This window comes from Bos indicus x Bos taurus, chromosome 7 (genome assembly GCF_003369695.1).
Source record: "Bos indicus x Bos taurus breed Angus x Brahman F1 hybrid chromosome 7, Bos_hybrid_MaternalHap_v2.0, whole genome shotgun sequence".
In the NCBI taxonomy this organism is placed as follows: domain Eukaryota; kingdom Metazoa; phylum Chordata; class Mammalia; order Artiodactyla; family Bovidae; genus Bos; species Bos indicus x Bos taurus.
The window spans coordinates 105,632,080-105,652,319 of record NC_040082.1 but is presented as its reverse complement, the minus strand read 5'-3'; the positions used below and the strand labels follow the sequence as shown (position 1 = coordinate 105,652,319).

General features: G+C 48.2%; 1 protein-coding gene across 3 annotated transcripts in view; it reads right to left on the bottom strand.

The window, feature by feature from the left end:
* Positions 1-663: 663 nt before the first annotated feature.
* PGPEP1 (pyroglutamyl-peptidase I) overlaps positions 664-20,240 on the bottom strand; it is a 39,543-nt gene continuing 19,966 nt past the window's right edge. For 2 of the 3 annotated variants that reach the window (XM_027548276.1, XM_027548275.1), the window contains 3 exons: positions 16,637-16,753; positions 9,832-10,064; positions 664-5,245 (listed from right to left, as the gene is read on the bottom strand). In XM_027548276.1, coding sequence (XP_027404077.1) covers positions 5,053-5,245; positions 9,832-10,064; positions 16,637-16,753 — 543 coding nt within the window. In that variant the 3' untranslated portion in view covers positions 664-5,052. The remainder of the gene's footprint in view (positions 5,246-9,831; positions 10,065-16,636; positions 16,754-20,240) is intronic. The other variant, XM_027548277.1, reaches the window with a different exon arrangement.

Sequence of the window (20,240 nt, the reverse complement as noted above, 5' to 3'; positions counted from 1 at the left end):
CCTTACTTATGCATTGGGAGGTGTATATACCCTGGGACCTCAGGGACTCGGAGCCGGCACCCCCTCTCCTGGGACCCATGTTCCCAAAGACAAGCCATTTCCTTATTGCTGAAGCCCCTTCTTAGAAGGCCATTGATCCTGGAATATCCTCATTCTGCCTGAGGACAGACACAGGGGGATGACTGAATCCTGTTTCTAGAATTTAAGATTCTCAGCTCCAGGGAAGCCAGCTTGGGTTCCCCTTCTCACTCCTCCTCTCCCTGGGATCAGGGTTTCAACTGACAAAGGCTCATTTCCCCATCTGTAAAAAGTGGCAACGGCATCTCCACAGGGGGATTCCACACATCCTGGGGATCAACGTGATCATGATTCAAATTCCTGCACGCCGCGCATGCCCCTTGCTGTGTGACTGTAGGCAAGTTACTCAACCTCTCTGGGCATCAAAACAAAGGCAGGGGGTTGGCTGTAGGAGGAAAAACACTCAGCACAGAAATGCTCTCATCATTATCCATTCGGCACACTCGTAGCAGCCACTACAAACCAAGCACCAGGTCACACGCCAGACAGAAACACTGGTGCTTCGGGGCCCCCTCTGCCAGCCAATAACCCCAGGCTGAGGGTGACCCTAGTGGATGCCAGCTGCTCATAAAGACACACAAGAGATTGCATATTTTAACTGTTTTATTTGCTTTCTGGGATGTCAAGTTTGGGGTGTCCCAGGGCCCAGCTGCCAGCAAAGTCCGGCAGAACCTTGGCTGGCCTGGGGTCCCAGACACAGGGCTTTCAGACAAGGCACTCAAGGGGTCTCCCTGGGGTCAGGGAGAGGCCACCCCAAGGCTGCAGGGGCTGGTCTCTCCTTTGGGGACAGGACACAGGGTCACCTCCAGGAGGCAGGGTTCTTCCTGGAGAGAGATTTAGGACAAGACTGAAACCTGAGATGTGGAGGGAGCCCTGGAAACACGCCGGGTACCCCCAAGACCCAGATGGATCTCCTGTGGCCTCCAGCCAGGCCCTGTGGGCAGAGAGCCCAATTCCCCACCAGCTTTCCCTGGGGCTTCCTCAAAGCGTGCAGGACCCAAAAGCCCCTGGCCCAGATCCCACCCCTGAGAAGGGCTTGGGTGAGCCCCACCCAGGAAAGCGGGGAGCCAGGGTCTGGGGGTGTTTGTCTCTTTCCTGTCCTGTCTCCCTGTCTGTGCCCCATGTGTACTGAGGGGGCAGGCACTTCTGTGGATCTCTGGGATCTCTGGGCAGCTGAAGGGAAGGCTTGGGTGAGGAGAGGGAGGAGGGGAAACGGATTTCAAATCGGGGGAGCAGCTCAGGCTGGACCGGAGCCCTTGGAGGTCTGGGAGCTCCTGAAACTCAGCTGCGACCACTGCCCCCGAATTGGAGGATGGGGTCTCTGAGTGGCGTTCATCCAAGAAGCGACTCACAAGACGTGGAGTCGTGAGGGGGATCCTGGCCTCTAACACACTTTCTACAGAAATGGAGACGCTTCTCCTCCTGGCGGCAGCCCCAGGCCCTTTACCAGGCACTTGTTCCAGGAGAAGAGAAATTTAATTGGGGATATAAAACCAAAGCCCTTTGCGGCTGCACAGAAGCCTGGGGATGAAGGCCACGGGGCTCGTGGCCACGACGGGAGGCACCTCCATCAGTGCCCCATGCCGGCTGCAGGCTCAGGAGAGCGTCCAGTGGTCTCAGGGGGGAGGCTGGGGCCACAGAGAAGAATGAGGCTTTGTTCCACCAACCCCGACAATGACAAGGGACTTCTGGGTTCACACACTCCAAGGGGCGGGGAGGTCAAAGGTCAACAGTCTAGACAGCAGCAGAGAAAAAGGAGGCCTGTGTGGTGGGCCGATTTCCAGGAGCAGCTCCCCTCCCCATCCTGGGTACCCCTGAGTCGGGAAGGGGGCGGGGAGCACAGGCCTGGGGGTGCACAGGCACAGCCTCTGGCCTGGCTTCTTGGCAGAAACTTCCAAGATGACAAAAAGGCATCACACGTGTACTTTCTGAGTCATCCCCCTGAGCAGGTCCTTTCTAATGTTAGAGAAGTTTTCGCACCAGGGCAGCGAAAAACTATCTTCCTTGCCGAAACTATCAGAGAGGTCAGAGTCTGACGTTTCCCCCAGAGACGTGGCACTGATGGGGGTTCCCGCCCCCGCCCCCCGGGCCCTGTGTCTCTCAGTGGCCGGGACCCTGGCTGTTTCTTGACTGGACCACATGAGCCGGGTGGCAGCAAGCCCTCACCCACGGGGGTTGCTGCTGCTTCCCGCCTTGCTTGCTTTCTATCCACTCTTTTAAGTTTCTTTTTCAAACTACTTACGCACAGACCACCGGCCTTCTCTTTGGTGGGAAGTGGGGAAGCAAAGGGGCTGAGAGAAGAATAAAGGTATAAGGGGCCAAGGCTCTGGCATCCTAAGGGAGACGCCATTACCTGACACCACCCCCCACCTCCGCACCCTCCACAGGAGCTTATCAGCGACAGGACCCCCTCCACTTTCCAGCAACACTTTTCACATTTCCTCCACCAGCCTTCCCACGACATCGCTCAGCCCATCTTCCCACCCTTAACACTCACTGCACCCACCCCTTCTGGCATTGCTCACCTTCATAGCTGCCAGGCTGCACCCACTTCACAGAACCATCCCTTTGCCTATTCTGTGCCCCCCACCACCACCCCCACAATCTGAGACTCTGAAATGACAAGGGAGAAGTAATGGGACTTGGCCCGCCTTTCCTACACAAGGACATTTCAGTCCAGGACCCAACAAATGCAGACAGATACGGCATGGAGTGAATGGATGAATTTGCCCAAAAGGAAAAAGATAAAAATAATTAAAACAGGAACATTAAAAAGCTTGCAGGGAGCGAGTGAAATATTTAATGGCTGTCTAATTAAATAAAAACGAGCTATATGCTCTGCATCATGAAAAGGACAAGGTTTTGGCTTGACTCGCTGAGGAAATCTAACACCATCGCAGGAACAGAACAATGACACACACACAGTCGATAATGATCAGATGATAAGTCACATCTCTAAGTGGCTGAATCTCATGGTGCTTTAAACAGAAGAAATAAGGACAAAAGAAAGATGGAAATGCAGAACCTGGGGATGGTGTGTCTGGGTTCCAGTGGGTACCCAGCTTAGCTCAAATCTGACTCACTTCTAGTCCCCTGTCCCCTCTCCAACTTGCCTAGATCCATTTCTTCCTCAGAGTCCCCCAGATCAGACCTTTAGAGAACAGAGCTCATCAGAGTTTAATGCCATTCTGAATGAGACCTCTGGGAGACCCTCATATAAAAGAGCCGCAAGCTCTGCTCACGGAAGCTGGCTGACTGAGTGGATGCAATGGCATCCTATACTCCTGATTCCTCAGGAGACTGCAAACACAGACTTGTTTTTGCAGAGTTGTGGAGGAGGGGTTTCTGGAAGAGGGAGGGCTGGCATGGAGGAGGGAGAAGGTCCTGATCATTTCACCCTGCAGGGCATGCTCCACACACTGCCATATGCTGACCCCACATCACGCTTCCCTTCCAGAGAAAACACAGGACTCAGAAAATGCATTTCACTCAGAAACCCACCAACCTGGTCTCCGAGTGACACAGCAGCTCAGCGGAGGCAGCAACTACCCTGGGCATTGGAACAGGAGGGAAAGAGGGTGAACATATAAGAAAACAAAACAAAAATCTCAGCTGTTTTCAAAAGAAGCGCCTGCTGGGAAACACCAAGATGATCTAACACCACATCAGACACCAGCACGCCTCACACGTAGGGAAGTGATAAAACTGCGTGTTCTCCAAAGAAACAGAAGAATACTTTCCAAACCGTTGTTTTCCTCATGGTTGCTGCTGCCAACCCCCTCTCTCTGATGGGTGTCAAGGTCCAGCTGAATTTAGTTGCCTTCTGGGAGATGTGCATCCCTGGCTGGTCAGTTCAAAGTCATCAGGGAGTAAGATAAAAATTTACCAAGTCCAAGGCATGTCCAAAATCCAGCTACACAAAAGCTCGCTGGCTGCCCCGCAGCCCTTCTGGCCAAACACACCAGCACACACGGAGCTCAGCCCCCAGACTCCAGTCTGTCCCCCTCTTAAGGAAAACAAGAAGCTGGTCCCCAAGACCAAGACTGAAAATCCAGGCCAGATGTGGGGTAGGTTTGTAGTTGCTACACACTTTTCCATATTAAAAAAAAAAGTGTGTGTGTTGAAATGACAGTCTGCTTTCCCACCAGTGGCCTAGCTCCGGAGGTCCTTTGGGTACAGCTCACAGCTCGGTTGTTGAAAGGATTAGCCAACCCTTTTAGTCTCCTGGGGCAGCAGCAACCCCCTCTCCCCGTGGTCTGGCCAAGGGCCTAGCCTCCACCCCCTCTGAACAAGGGGATCTTAATGTCATCCCAAAAACAAAAAATGTAGGTCCAGTGTTCAAAGCCAGAGGCAGAAGCAGCTGCACTCTAGGAAAGAGAAAAGACACTTTTGTGTTCGGCTAAAGCCCTCATTTTAACCAAAGGGAATATAAATAACTCTGTGCCCAAACTGGCGCTATTGCTTTTAAAAACAGAATAAGAAAGAAAGAAAAAGAACCCACGCCAGATCCCAAGCTGGCCCTTGCCGGAGCTATCCAGGCTGTTGGGACATGGATCAGGGCAAAGGGTCTTCATGAGGATTTTCAATTTGGGAAAAAAACAGTCACGGACAGAGGGAATTCTGGAATCCTTCCACCATAGACTCAGAAAAGCAGGTGGCCCCAGCCACAGGATCGCAGAGTAGAGACCCACCTGAATGGGGTTCTTGGTAGAAATCAGGACTTCCCAGCTTCCTGACTGCCCCAGCTGTATCCCCAGGTGCAAAGAGAAATAGAAAAAAAAAACTTCAGTTGCTGCCTTTAAACCAACCAGTGAGTACACAGAGAAAAAGGGAGAGGAGGTGTGCAAGCTGGCATATTTGATCCAAATCAGATCCCCAGCTGGATGGGCTTGTCTTTCCTGGTCAGGGCCTGGAGGGTGGACGTCTCTCTCAGGGTCCTTGGCAGGATGAGGTCTTGGGAGGCCTGAGCAGCAATCAGTGTTCATGGCAACAGTTGATTTTGCCTTCTGACTGCTCTAGGAGGTCCAGCATCTCCTCAATGATGGCCCGAAGTGCCCGGCCCAGCTGGTCTGCATTGTACGGCTTGCCCAGAGGGGGCACGTGAACAAAGGCTGAGCGGCCGTGACTCTGGTACAGAGAGGTATAGTAGGTGAAGTCGCAGAGGTACCTAAGCCACAGGGCGTTGGGGATGGGAGGGAAACCAAAATGGGGTTAGAGAGTGAATGTTCCATCCAAATCCACCATAAGACAGCCCCTCAACCTCACCAGTCATCTGCAAGATGGAATGCTGCTCCTCCCTCCCCAGGCAGCAAAAATGAAAAAAACAAAAGAGTAACTCCCAGGCCTGGTGTACATGTGGAGAAAGAAGCAGTAGGAGATGCTGTTGGTTGGGATGCAAATTGCCCCAGGGGAGGGCCATCTGGCAGGCTAGTAAAATTACAGGTGTAAAGTACTCAATGTCCTGCAATAAACCATGATGCAAAAGAATACAAAAAAGAATATATGTATATATATACCATGTATGTGCACATGCACACAGCTATGGGCTTCCTAGGTGCTCAGATGGGAAAGGACCCACCTGCAATGTGGGAGACCTGGGTTTAATAGTTGGGTTGGAAAGATCCCCTGGAGAAGGAAACGGCTACCCACTCCAGTATTCTGGCCTGCAGAGTTCCATGGACAGAAGAGCCTGGCAGGCTACAGTCCACGGGGTGGCAAAGAGTCAGACATGACCGAGAGACTTTCACACATATGCGCACACACACGTAGATAAGGTATGTACATATATATATATATATATAAAACTGAATCACTTTGCTGTACAGCAGAAATTAATACAATATTGTAAATCAACTATACTTTAATAATTTAAAAAAAAATAATTTTCAAAAAAATTACAAATGCACAGACTTTATGACCTGATGTTTCAAGTTTCTGGAATCTATCTCAGGAACCATGTGCACCAGAGCAGGATGATGAACAAGGTATTTGTTGCAGTGTGATGTGTGAAAACAGAAAAGCAGGAAGCAAATTGGTAGATGTGAGCACTGGTGGCCCCTCCCACACTCCTCCCACCCTGTAGAGGACACAGCCAGTCAGCAGTCTGTGACCTGCAGGGAGGCCTCCATCAGAATGCCACTGGGCTGCCACCTTGATCTTGAACTTCCCTGCCTCCAGAATTATAAGCGATAACTTTCTGGTGTTTACAAGCTACCCAGCTGGGATTTTTTGGTTATAGAGGCCTGAATAGAATAAGATGCCCCCTAAATGTCCACTGACAGAGAAAGTGAAATTCGCTCAGTCGTGTCCGACTCTTTGGGACCATGGACTATAGAGTCCATGGAATTCTCCAGACCAGAATACTGGAGTGGGTAGCCATTCCCTTCAGGGGATCTTCCCAACCCAGGGATCGAACCCAGGTCTCCCATATTGCAGGCAGATTCCTTAACAGCTGACTCACCAGGGAAGCCCGTCCACTGACAGAGGAATGACTTAATAAACTGGTTCATCTGCACAGTGGGATACTATGCAGTGGCTTACACGCATGTGGTGGATCCAGAGGAAGACAGAACTCACCAAGACCCCTAGCACATGCCCACAGATGAAGCCGAGGAAGGGCACTCTCATGAAATCCACACCATATAGCCTCATCCACGTAAAAGCAAAGCAAAAACAGAATGAAATACAAAAGCAGCACACCAAGTGTCCTACACATGTATAGAAACACGTGTGGCTAAGAAGGAAGTGTCACAATTTAAGTCTGATTTAAGAGAGGGATCACTGCCAGGGAATGAGGTGGGGAGAGAGAGTTCAAGAGAATCCTTCACAACGGGAACACATGAAAATATATTTCAGAATTATCTGAGTAACTTAAAATTAGCTTCAGGAGAGTTTCCTGGTTGCCTAGTGGTTAGGGTTCCAGGCTTTCATTGACAGGGTCCGCAAGGTGTGTGGCCCAGTCAAAAAGAAAAAATAGTTTTAAAAAAAGACTAATGGGAGAAGGGAGGGACAATGCAAGAGTAGGGAATTAAGAGGTACAAAATAAGCTATTAGGTATAAAATAAGCTACAAAAATAGAGCATATATTGTACAACACAGGGAATATAACCAATATTTTATAATAACTATAAATGGAGTATGCTGCTGCTGCTGCTGCTAAGTTGCTTCAGTCGTGTCCGACTCTGTGCGACCCCATAGACGGCAGCCCACCAGGCTCCCCCGTCCCTGGGATTCTCCAGGGAAGAACACTGGAGTGGGTTGCCATTTCCTTCTCCAATGCATGAAAGTGAAAAGTGAAAGCGAAGTCGCTCAGTCGTGTCCGACTCCTGCGACCCCATGGACTGCAGCCTACCAGGTTCCTCCGTCCATGGGATTTTCCAGGCAAGAGTACTGGAGTGGGGTGCCATTGCCTTCTCCAATAAATGGAGTATATACACCTTTAAAATTGTGAATCACTGTACTGTACATCTGTAACGTATAATATTATACGTCAACTACACTTCAATTAAAAAAAGAAAAAAAAAAAAGACTGATGGTAAATTCAGTTACTTCTTCATTCTGTCAACTGGATTTGCTCCCTGCTGCCTTTGGGCTGGTGAGGTGTACACGGTGTTGAGAAACTGAGGCACTTGGTGTTGAGAGCACACAGAACAGAGAAGTCTGGGAGGCGGCGGAGGCCTTCCCAAAGAGCCAACACACGGAGTTAAGACCTGACACAGTCTTGCCAGCGGGAAGTGAGTTCTGAGCAGAGGCCGTAGCATGTGCAAAGGCCCTGAGGCCAGACTGAGCTTGCGGTGAGGACAGGAGGAGAGTGGTTTGCGGGTGTGGAGGCAACGGGTGAGGGGAGAAGAGGCAGAGGAGGCTGGAGAGGCGGACAGGGGCCAGGCCACATGGGCCCTGTGGATGGCAGAGAGTTGGGATTTTATTTGCGGTGCGGTGGGAACTGCAGGAAGAATTAAGCAAGTTAGGGACTTCATCTGCCTTAAATTAATAAAAGACTTTCTAATAGGCTGAATAGTTAGTTTCTCCTCCAAATTTCTGTTCACCTAGAACATCAAAATGTGACCTGATATTGGAGATAGAGTTTTGCAGACATAATTGGTTAAGAGGAGGTCACACTGGATGAAGGTAAGTCTTATATCCAATGACTGGTGTCCTTGTAAGAAGGCCATGTGAAGACACATACCAGGAGGAAGCCATGTGGAGATGAAGGCAGCGATCTGGGGTAAAGTGTCTCAAGCCATGGAGCATTCAGGGCTGTCAGAAGCCACCAGAAGCCAGGAGAGGGTCTGAGATTCCCCCTCAGGCCCTTCAGAAGGAACCAGCCCTGCTGACACCTTGATTTTGAACTTCTAGCCTCCAACTGGGAGAGAATAAATGTTTGTTGTTCTAAGCCACCAACATGGTAATTGGTTACAGCAGCCACAGGAAACTAACACAGAAACTGACTGCTTAGGGGAGGAGCCCATCCGGGCTGGAGCAGAGGCGGCGGGAGGAGCAGTAGGGAGGCAGCCGGAGCCACGGCCAGGGGATGCCAGGGGCCTGGGCTGGGAAAAGTGGGCAGAGCCACGCATAATGAGTTGCAGATGGGACCTGTTAGGAATACATACTTAGCTGTGTGCCTTATGCACATGGAGAATTATATACTGTGACATCCCATGTAAAGTTTACTGTGTAAAATACCATGTGTGTGTGCTGGGCTTGCCTGGCGGCTCCATGGCAAAGAATCTACCTGCCAATGCAGGAGATGTAAGAGATGCTGGTTTGATCCCTGGGTCGGGAAGAAACCTGGAGGAGGCCATGGCAACCCACTCCAGTAATCTTGCCTGGAGAATCCCATGGATGGAAGAGCCTGGTGGGCCTCAGTCCAGGGGGTCACAAAGAGTTGGGCATGACCGAAGCGACTTAGCACGTGTGTATATTAAGTCACTTCAGTCATGTCAGACTCTTCTCGACCATACTGTTTAAATAGTCTGTGCTTTGATTTCAATACCTTTAGACCATGAAATTTTTGTACCTTGTTTTACATCCCTGGATATGTCCCAATGTCTCCTAGTTTACAGTCTATGGGAACTTGAATGGAATTTGTATCCTACTGCTCTGTGCAAATTGTATAAATCTTAATTATGTTGAATTGGTTCACAGTGCTTTTCAGGTCTACTATATCCTTCTACTTCTCTGTACATTTACTCTATTAATTTTTGAAGATTTTATATTAAAATTCCAACTAAAAAAATCTTAATTTATCTACTTAAAAAATAATTGTAATATATAGAGGACCTGGGCTTCTCTAGTGGCTCAGGTGGTAAAGAATCTGCCTGCAATGCAGGAGACCTGGGTTCGATCCTTGGATTGGGAAAACCCCCTGGAGAAGGGAATGGCAAGCCACTCCAGTAATGTTGCCTGGAGAATTCCATGGACAAAGGAGCCTACAGTCCATGAAGATCCCAAAGAGTCAGACGCAAATGAGCGACTAACAGGTAGCGGAACTATATGTAACCTTGTTCTGTATCTTCCAAGTCTCCTGTAAATGCGTTATTGCACTTTCATAATTAAAAATTAAAAATAAATAAATAGTCCATCAAGTGGTAAATCAATGACCTTTCCAAAAGTAAAAATAAATAAATAAACAAGTTAGCACTTGGCCCAAAGAGGTCACAGTCAAACACACTTGGCTTATTCAACACTCAGCCTGGGCTGATAGGAGGGAAACCCCATTCACACCTACACCACAGGAGCCCCATGGTGCCTTACCTGCCTGCATCTTGTGAAATGGTCACTGACACATCTAAGCCCAGTGTAGTGACCCTCTTACACACAGCATCCATGTCGATGATGGAGTCAATGCTTTCCGGCCCGTCCTCCACACAGCACTGGGAGCCGGGGCAGAATCGGCAGTTGTCCAGGCCCTTGTAACCCTTGTTGTGTCCACACTTCTCCAGTGTGACTGCGGTTGCCATGCCTGACACGCCTACGTGCACCACCAGCTGCAGACAGATGGGTACAGCTTAATAAGGTGTGTCAGGGGGCTGGGGAATCCCCCCAGGCCAAGGAGAGGACAGTGGCCTCACAGAGCCCTGCTGGCGGTTATGTGCTTTCTGACATCTTGCTGCTGGAATAGATCCTGCAATCACTCTTACAGAAAGGTGTGCCAGTCGAAACACGCAAGAATGTGAAATACGCCAGGATGTTCATAGCAGCGTTGTCATTACAATACTGGAAACAACCTAATTGGCCATTCATGGGGAGGGGGGTTGACTAAATAAATTATGAGCTACTGTGCTCACGGCAAGTTTGTATGGAATAATCTTCAAGACATATTGCCAGATGCAAAAGGCAAGGTATAATTTCCAAGGATCTAACCTAAAAATAGTCAAAGAGATAATAATCTGCCAATGGTCACTTCAGTGTAATTTATAAAAATGAGAAAAAAAAAACATGGAAATGAAGAGCAAGCCCCAAAATAGAAGAATGGCCATATTAATTACTAAATATAAAACCCAGCTATTAAAATAATGTTGAGGGAGAATTTTTAATGACCTGTGCGATTACAAGCTCCTGGGCTGCTTTATCTGCTACTGGCTGCCTGGCACTAACACTGTTACCTGGTGCTCCATAACCAGCAGGACAGATGACACAGTGATCTCCTGTGAACGTAAAAACACACTAGCAGCTGCAGTGTGTACTTTATAGGGCTGAGTGGGGACTCTGCCACCATCCCACACACACGAAAAAGGTATGTCCCTCTGCTAATACCTAGAAATTGTGACTGGGACCTTATTTGGGAAAAGGGTCATGCCAGATGCAATGAAGTAAAGGATCTTAAGATGAAGTACTCCTGGATTATCTGGATAGACCCGAAATCCGTTGACAAATGCCCTTAAAAGAGACACACAGAGGAGGGACAGAGGGAGAGGGAAGGAGAAAGTCATGTGAAGACAGTGACAGAGGATAGAGTGACACAATCACAAGCCAAGGAATGCTTGGAGCCCCCAGGAGCTGGAAGAGACAGGCAGGATCCTCCCCTAGAGCCTTTGGAAGGAGCCACAGCTCCAGTCATCGTGGACTTCTGCCCTAAAGGACCGTGTGCAGATAAATTTCTGCTGCTTTAAAATACCTCGTCGGCAGTCAACTGTTAGAGCAGCCACACTAATCCATGTAGCGCATGCTCAGTTGCTCAGTGGCATCCGACTCTTTTCGATCCCATAGACTGTAGCCCACCAGGCTCCTATGTCCGAGGAGTTTTCCAGGCAAGAATACCAGAGTGGGTTGCCGTTTTCTACTCCAGGGGATCTTCCTGACCCAGGAATCAAACCCGCATCTCTTGCATCTCCTGCGCTACAGGAGGACTCTTTACCACTGTGCCACCCGAAAGCCCTAGTCGAGAAGGACCCTGCTTAAGTACTACTTGCAGGCGGGCACATTTGTATGCGCAGATACGTGCGAGAAGAAGATGCGAGTGATGGCAACAACCCTGGTATCAGTCAACCATTATTGAGAGCCTACTGTAGGCCAGGAGTTCTCAACCAGTGGTTTGGCAATATCTAGAGACATTACGGGGTATCAGACTGGAGACAGAGACCTCCTGGCATGTGATGGGTGGCGGCCAGGTAAGGTGCTTAGCCCCACTCACAGTGCACAGCACGGCCCATCCCAGGGAAGGCTCTGGCCCCAGCAAGGCTGAGAAATCCTGGGGTAGGCTAAGGAACCGTTTATCGCCCTTCTGGCTTCATCTCCCTCATCACCACCACAAACTCAGGATGTTGGTACTGGTGATATTCTGATCTATAATAAGAAATATAGGGACTTCCCCGGCGATCCAGTGGTTAAGACTTCGACTTCCAATGCAGGGGGTGCGGGTCTGATCCCTGTTCCAGGAGCTAAGATCCTACATGCCTTGTGGCCACAAAGCCAAGCATAAAACAGAAACCATATTGTAACAAATTCAATAAAGCTTTTAAAAATGGTCTACATCCAAAAGAAAATCTTAAAAGAAATATTTATTTGTTCTTAGTCCACTATTTCAGGCACAGAGCTCTTAAAACTCCTAGAGTTCCCTAAGTGATGAAAGCAATAAAGGTGTCCTGCTGTGTTTTCTGGGGGGTCGCGTGGCATCGAGATCTTAGTTTCCCAACCAGGGATCAAACCCATCCCTCATGCAAAATCTTAACCACTGGACTGCCAAGGAAATTCCCTGTTTTGTTAATGAGGTAATTAAAAATATATTTTAAAAATTTATTTCTGGTTGCACTGGGTCTTCATTGCTGTGGGCCTCTTCCCTAATTGCAGACAGCAGGGGCTCCCCTCTGGTTGTAGCGCTCAGGCTTCTCACTGCAGAGGCTTCTCTGGTGGAGCACAGGCTCCAGGTGGACGGGCCTCAGTGGTCGCGTGCACGAGATTAGCTGCTCTGCCGCCTGTGAAATCTTCCTGGACCAAGGATCGAACCCGTGTCCCTGCACTTGCAGGCAGATTCCTACCCACTGAGCCACCAAGGAAGCCCAATGAGATAACTTCTGGAAAGCACCTTAGAATGGGGGCTAGTTGCCAGGGGAACCAGCCACATGATTAGAACACTGAAACTTTCAACTCCAACCCCTGTCCCCCAAACCTCAGAGGAAGGGAGAGGCCCCGGACGGAAAGTCCAGATGTCAGTGGCTAAAGAATTAATCAGTCATGCCTATGTCATGAAGCCTCCATAAAACCCTTAAACAACAGGGTTGGGAAAGCTTCTCACTTAGTGAACAAATGAAGATTTGGGGAGAGTGGGGCACTCAGAGAGGGCATGGAAGCTCTACACACCTCCCCCCATACTTTGCCCTAGGCATCTCTTTCATCTGAGTGGTTATTCCTGAGTTACGTGCTCTTATGATAAACTGGTAATCCAGTGAGTAAATGGGTTCCTGAGTAGTGAGCTGCTTCAGCAAAATTAACTGAACCCAAAGAAGGGATCTGATTTATAGTCAATTGGACAGAAGCACAGGTAACAGCCTGGACTTAAGACTGCCATCTGCAAACTATTCTATATAAAATGGACAAGCAGCAAGGTCTATATTCAATATCTTATAATAAACCATAATGGAAAACAGCTTTAAAAAGAAGTGTGTGTATGTGTGTGTGTGTATAACTGAACCACTTTGCTATACAGCAGAAATTAACACAACATTGTCAATCAACTGTACTTCAATAAAAAAAAGATTGGAATCTGGAGGGCAGTCCTCAACCTGTGGAATTTGATTCTTTTTATTTTTTATATTTGTGGCCACACCCAAGGCATGTGGGATCCGTTTCCTAACCAGGAATCTAACCCACAGCCCCTGCGGTGGAAGGGCGGACTCTTAACCGCTAGAGAGCCAGGGAAGTCCTGGAGTGTGAGAACTGAGCTGAATTTTAGGACTCCCAGCTGCTGTCCAGGAATTTCATGGTGTGTGGATAATCCCCTACACACACTGAACTGGGTGGTAGAATTTCAGTACTACAGTCACCCCTTGGCTTGGTATCTACCAGTGATAGCTTCCGGGTTGCCTCTCCTCCCTTGGATACCAAAATCTGGGGGTGCTCGAGTTCCTTATCTAAAATGGCCTAGAATTTGCATAACCTACTCATATCTTCCTGTATACATGACATCACCTCCAGATTACGTATAATACCTAACAGAAGGTAAGCACTATGTAAATAAATAGCTTCCTAGTCAAGGAAATTCAAATTTTGCTTTTTGGAACTTTCAGGAATTTTTCTTTTTTCTGCACTGCACTGCTTGTAGGATCTTAGTTCCTCAACCAGGGATGGAACCCAGGGTGTGGAAGCATAGAGTCCTAACCACTGGATTACCAGGAAATTCCCTGGAATTTTTTTTTTTTGAAATATTTTTGATCTGTGCTGGGTTGAATCTTGACTATCTTGACTTATTTCCACCTGTAACAGAAGGAAACTGAGGCATGTGGAAGGCTTTCTGTATGGTGAGAAGTTTCCTAAAAACATTTTCATGCATGAGGTTTTCTTTTTAACTAGGATAAGGCAGGGCTGCCTAGACACAGCAGAGGAAAAAGCTCATTCAAAGAAACTTCAGCCAATTCTCACTAAGCCTCCAGGCCTGCCCCAGTAAAAACAGGCAAATTCCACTTGAGGGGCAATGAGAGGGCTCCTTAAAAAGGAAGATGCCTCTAGCCAGCCCTGGAGAATCTGAAGTAACAGGCTAGAGTGGAGAACTGGGGCCCCCATAGGAGACTGGGACCCCACTTGTCAGAGACACCAGCCAAGCTCCTGCCCAGCTTGTGCCCAGGGTCTTGACTGGGCCACCACTACCTCTGGTAGGACGGTGTGATCCCTGCCTGTCCGGCCTCCAATCCATCACATGTGGTTAAAAACCATAGCTCCCTCCCACAGCCATTCTCCCTTTGGAAACACCACCCCCTCCTCCGACTCCTGCTCATTCTAGGAGGTTTGGAGAGAGGTGACACCACCCCCTGGCCACCAGAGTGGGCATTCACAAATTACAGCATTCCCTCTTCCCCAGCATAGTGATTGGCTCAGGGACTGGACTGTGACCCAAGCTGGCCAGTGAGAATCAGCTATAGACTTTGGGGAATTATTTGGAAGACAGGTGTTGTCTTTTTGCTGAGGGGCTGAGTCGATAAAGGACAGAAATGGTATGGACCTAACAGAAGCAGAAGATATTAAGAAGAGGTGGCAAGAATACAAGAAGAACTGTACAAAAGCTGCACTCAATATGCCAGCAAATTTGGAAAACTCAGCAGTGGCCACAGGACTGGAAAAGGGCAGTTTTCATTCCAATCCCAAAGAAAGGCAATGCCAAAGAATGTTCAAACTACTGCACAATTGCACTCATCTCACACGCTAGTAAAGTAATGCTTAAAATTCTCCAAGCCAGGCTTCAGCAATACATGAATCATGAACTTCCAGATGTTCAAGCTGGTTTTAGAAAAGGCAGAGGAACCAGAGATCAAATTGCCAACATCCGCTGGATCACTGAAAAAGCAAGAGAGTTCCAGAAAAACATCTATTTCTGCTTTATTGACTACGCCAAAGCCTTTGACTGTGTGAATCACAATAAACTGTGGAAAATTCTTCAAGAGATGGGAATACCAGACCACCTGACCTGCCTCTTGAGAAACCTATATGCAGGTCAGGAAGCAACAGTTTGAACTGGACATGGAACAACAGACTGGTTCCAAATAGGAAAAGGAGTACGTCAAGGCTGTATATTGTCACCCTGCTTATTTAGCTTATATGTAGAGTACATCATGAGAAATGCTGGGCTGGAAGAAGCACAAGCTGGAATCAAGATTGCCAGGAGAAATATCAATAACCTCAGATATGCAGATGACACCACCCTTATGGCAGAAAGTGAAGAGGAACTAAAAAGCCTCTTGATGAAAGTGAAAGTGGAGACTGAAAAAGTTGACTTAAAGCTCAACATTCAGAAAACGAAGATCATGGCATCCGGTCCCATCACTTCATGGGAAATAGATGGGGAAACAGAGGAAACAGTGTCAGACTTTATTTTTTTGGGCTCCAAAATCACTGCAGATGGTGACTGCAGCCATGAAATTAAAAGACGCTTACTCCTTGGAAGGAAAGTTATGACCAACCTAGATAGCATATTCAAAAGCAGAGACATTACTTTGCCAACAAAGGTCTGTCTAGTCAAGGCTATGGTTTTTCCAGTGGTCATGTATGGATGTGAGAGTTGGACTGTGAAGAAAGCTGAGCACCAAAGAATTGATGCTTTTGAACTGTGGTGCTGGAGAAGACTCTTGAGAGTACCATGGACTGCAAGGAGATCCAACCAGTCCATTCTAAAGGAGATCAGTCCTGGGTGTTCTTTGGAAGGAATGATGCTAAAGCTGAAACTCCAGTACTTTGGCCACCTCATGCAAAGTGTTGACTCATTAGAAAAGACTCTGATGCTGGGAGGCATTGTGGGCAGGAGGAAAAGGGGACGACAGAGGATGAGATGGCTGGATGGCATCACCGACTAGATGGATGTGAGTTTGAGTGAACTCCCGGAGTTGGTGATGGACAGGGAGGCCTGGAGTGCTGCAATTCATGGAGTAGCAAAGAGTCGGACACGACTGAGCGACTGAACTGAACTGAACTGAGTTGAGAGGGTATCAGTCAGCAGCCACCTATCATTGCCAAAACAAAAGCAAAGTGCAAAGCAAAGATGAGTGGTCAAGAGAGGAGGCTGATGACATTGGGTGAGCACCTGGATCAAGCTGTACCTGAAGCACACAAACATTGATGCTCAAGCTGGGTTGAGGTGTGTTTTGACTGTCACTTATAATGAAACACGTTGTGACTGATACAGAACTCTAGTGGGACAGAATCAGCCTCTGTGAAGTTTCAGATGCTTGCTTTCCTCTCTCACCTCCAAGGGTAACCCAGAAAAGTGTGGCACTTGGGGGGATAAGACTGTGGCATCAACCATGTGATCAGAGCAGGAACAAAGCCGCACAAGCCATCCATGCCTGGGGCCACCAGCTGCAGATCCTGCTAGGGAAGCACCTGCCTTTACCCCACTCACCTCTGCCCCACTCACCTGCGGACTGTGCTTCTCCCACAGGGCAGGGATGAGCCTCTGGACCGTCTGATACTCCACTGGAATCTCATACACATGTAGGTCCACGCTGTCCCCAAGCCCTAGTTTCTCCAGCTCCTGAAAGCAAAGCAGAGGAAACGCTGTGGTCTTAGGTCCAGGCTGCAGGGATAACACAGTCTCTGGGGATAAGCTGACCTGTCCTCAGAAAACAAGCAGAGCTCCTGACTCACGGCAGAGCAGGAAGGCACCCATGCTCATCCATCCCAGAGCTCCTCCCTCAGCCCCTTCTGCACCCATTCTCTCAGCATCTCCCTGGGCAGCAGCACGGTGCTGTGGCCTCTGAAGCTAGGATCCTGGATTTGAACCCTCCCTGTGTGACCTTGGACTTCCCAGGTGGTATTAGTGGTAAAGAACCTGCCTGCCAATGCAGGAGACTCAAGAGACGCAGGTTCAATCCCTGGGTCGGGAAGATTCCCCTGGAGGAGGGTGTGGCAACCCACTCCAGTATTCTTGCCTGGAGAATCCCATGGTCAGAGGAGCTTAGCAGGCTACAGTCCACGGGGTCGTGAAGAGTCAGACAGGACTGAGTGACTGAGCACACGTGTGACCTTGGGGAAGTCACTTAACCTCTCTTTGACTCAGTTCTCTCGTCTGTAAAATGGCGATAGTGACATATTTTCTTCACCAGGTAGTTGTAATAATTGAAGGAACCAATTCACAGTAAAGAGGTTCAAGCAATGCTGCAATGCTTAGCATATTATAAGTGCTCAAATAATATTGGCTGCCATTACTCCTATTATTTTTGCTGTTTGTTATTACGATCTTCCTTTGTTATACCTGTTAAGAATTATTTATGATCTTGGTGCAGGGTATACCACAGGACCCAACATATTTACAGATGGACCCAACTCATTAGAGAGTCTCTAACCATCTCAGGATGGAAGAGGTGTAAGAACGTCATGGATTATAAAAGAAATGGGCTCTGATGACCCCAGTGTTCATAGCAGCACTGTTCACAATAGCTAAGACATGGAAGCAATCTAAATGTCTATCGACAGGTGAATGGATAAAGAAGACGTGTGTGTTATATGTATGTATATATATGGACTACTAGTCAGCCGTAAAAAAGAATGAAATAAGGTCATCTGCAGCAATGTAGACGGACCTAGAGATTATCGTGTTAAGTGAGGTAAGCCAGACAGAGAAATACAAATATCGTATGATGTAAGTGATATTATCCTTATCACTTATCTGGATGCTAAAAAAAAATGACACAAATGAGCTTATTTATAAAACAGAAACAGACTCACAGACATAGATAAAAACTTATGGTTACCAAAGGGGATGGGCGGGGGGGAGTCAAGGAAAAAGATAAACTAGGAGTTTGGGATTAACATACACGAACTACTATATATTAAACAGGCAAACAATAAGGACCTACTGTATAGCACGGGAAACTATAATCAATATCTCGTAACAACCTATAATGGAAAAAATCTATATGCATAGATACACATATGGATACACATATTATATATATATTTACATAAATAAAAAATGGGGCTTTCCAGGTAGCTCAGTGGTAAAGAATCCACCTGCCAATCCAGAAGGCACAAGAGACGCAGTTTCGATCCCTGGGTCGGGAAGATCCCCTGGAGGAGGAAATGGCAACCCACTCCAGTATTCTTGCCTGGAGAATCCCACAGACAGAGGAGCCTGGTGGGCTACAGTCCATGGGGTTGCAAAGAGTCAGGCACTGACTGAGTACACACGCACGCATATAAACATATATCTGGGAAAAGGGGCTATTAATGGACCACCACAGGGGTACTTTTCTGGGGAAACAGGGGTTTTCTTCAGATTCTCAGTGTGGCAGTGCTCATGACTGGGCTTCTTCCCCCAGATTGGCACAAGGCCCAGTGCACAGCAGACCCAGAAAAATTTCCTGGAGAAGTTGATGGCAACTCACGCCAATATTCTTGCCTGGAGAATTCCATGGACAGAGGAGCCTGGTGGGCTGTGGTCCAAAGTGTCACAAAGAGTTGGATACCTAACACTTGTGGGATTCACTAGAGGTGAGTTTTTATGTTTTTTTTTTTTTTTTTTTTGTCATGCCACATGGCTTCTGGGATCTTAGTTCCCCGACCAGGAATCGAACCCAGGTCCCTGGCAGTGAAATTGTGGAGTCCTAACCACTGGACTGGTAGGGACAGAATAGGATAGTTAAACAGGTGACTGTGGAAGTTCCAGGAGGGGACTATGGGTAGAGAGTAGAGGGAAACCCAAGAATTTTGGGGAGATTACTGTAAGTTAATGATCACTCATGTAAGCTATTGGAATGTCACGGAATGAAACAACATGCTTAACTATAAAGTCAAAAATAAGAGCATGAGATATGCCCCAGGCCATTAGGTGGAAGAAAAATGTCACCACCCTTTTATGTATGTATATATGCTCAGTCACGTCTGACTCTGTGACCCCAGGGACTGTAGCCCGCCAGGCTCCTCTGCCCATGGAATTTTCCAGGCAAGAATACCAAAGCAGGTTGCCATTTCCTCCTCCAGGGAATTTTCCTTACTCGGGGACTGAACGCGTGTCTCTGGAGTCTCCGGCATTGGTAGGATTCTTTACCACTAGCGCCACCTGGGAGTTGGTGACAGACAGAGAGACCCGACAAGACTGAGCGACTGAATTGACTGAGTGCCACCTGGGGAGTCCTACCACCCTTCCCCTGATTTGAACAAGCATCACAATATTCTGAGTTGACCTCAGGGGGTCAGATATTCTCCTGCCCAAAATGAAGGAAGAGCTAGTGATGTAAGCCTCATATCTACTAGAGGGAGACAGTCTTCCCTGCCCCCTTTCCTCTGACTATAAAATTGTAGCCAATTAATCCTCAGGGTAGAGCTCCCTCGCTTGCATCTCTTCCAAGCATGCTATACTAATAAATCTACTTCTTGCCTCACTTTGTCTCTCACTGAATTCTTTCTGCGCTGAGACCTCAAGAACTCGAGCTTCATTAAGTCCTGAAACCCGGTGTTGTGATCTCAGTTGGAAGACCGTGAGTTCTGGCCTGATTCAAGTTGCGGCACATGGGTTCAAGCCCCAGTCAGAGGTGAATGGTTCTGGGAGCACCAGGGGAAGTCCCCAGAGGTGAGTTCTTGCATCTCCTACAGCGGCTGCAGGATTTCCTTCTCCAGTCACCTTGACCTTGCTACCCACACTATTCCAACTCTGTGCCCCATCGACTGAAGTTGCTCTAGAGAGTGTCCAGGAAAGGCGGGTCTCTCCTCACTGATGTGCTGTGTGCTAAGTCACTTCAGTCGTGTCCGACTCTTTGAGACCCCATAGACTGTAGCCCGCCAGGCTCCTCTGTCCATGGGATTCTCCAGGCAAGAATACTGGAGTGGGTTGCCATGCCCTCCTCCAGAGATCCTCCCAACCTAGGAATCAAACCCACGTCTTTTATGTCTCCTGCGTTGACAGGTAGGTTCTTAACAGTACCACTAGCATCACCTGGGAAGCGCCCCCTCACTGACAGATAACTCCAAATTGCTCCCCAAAGAGGGTGTGTCAAGGTCATCTGGAGACCAGAACATCTAGA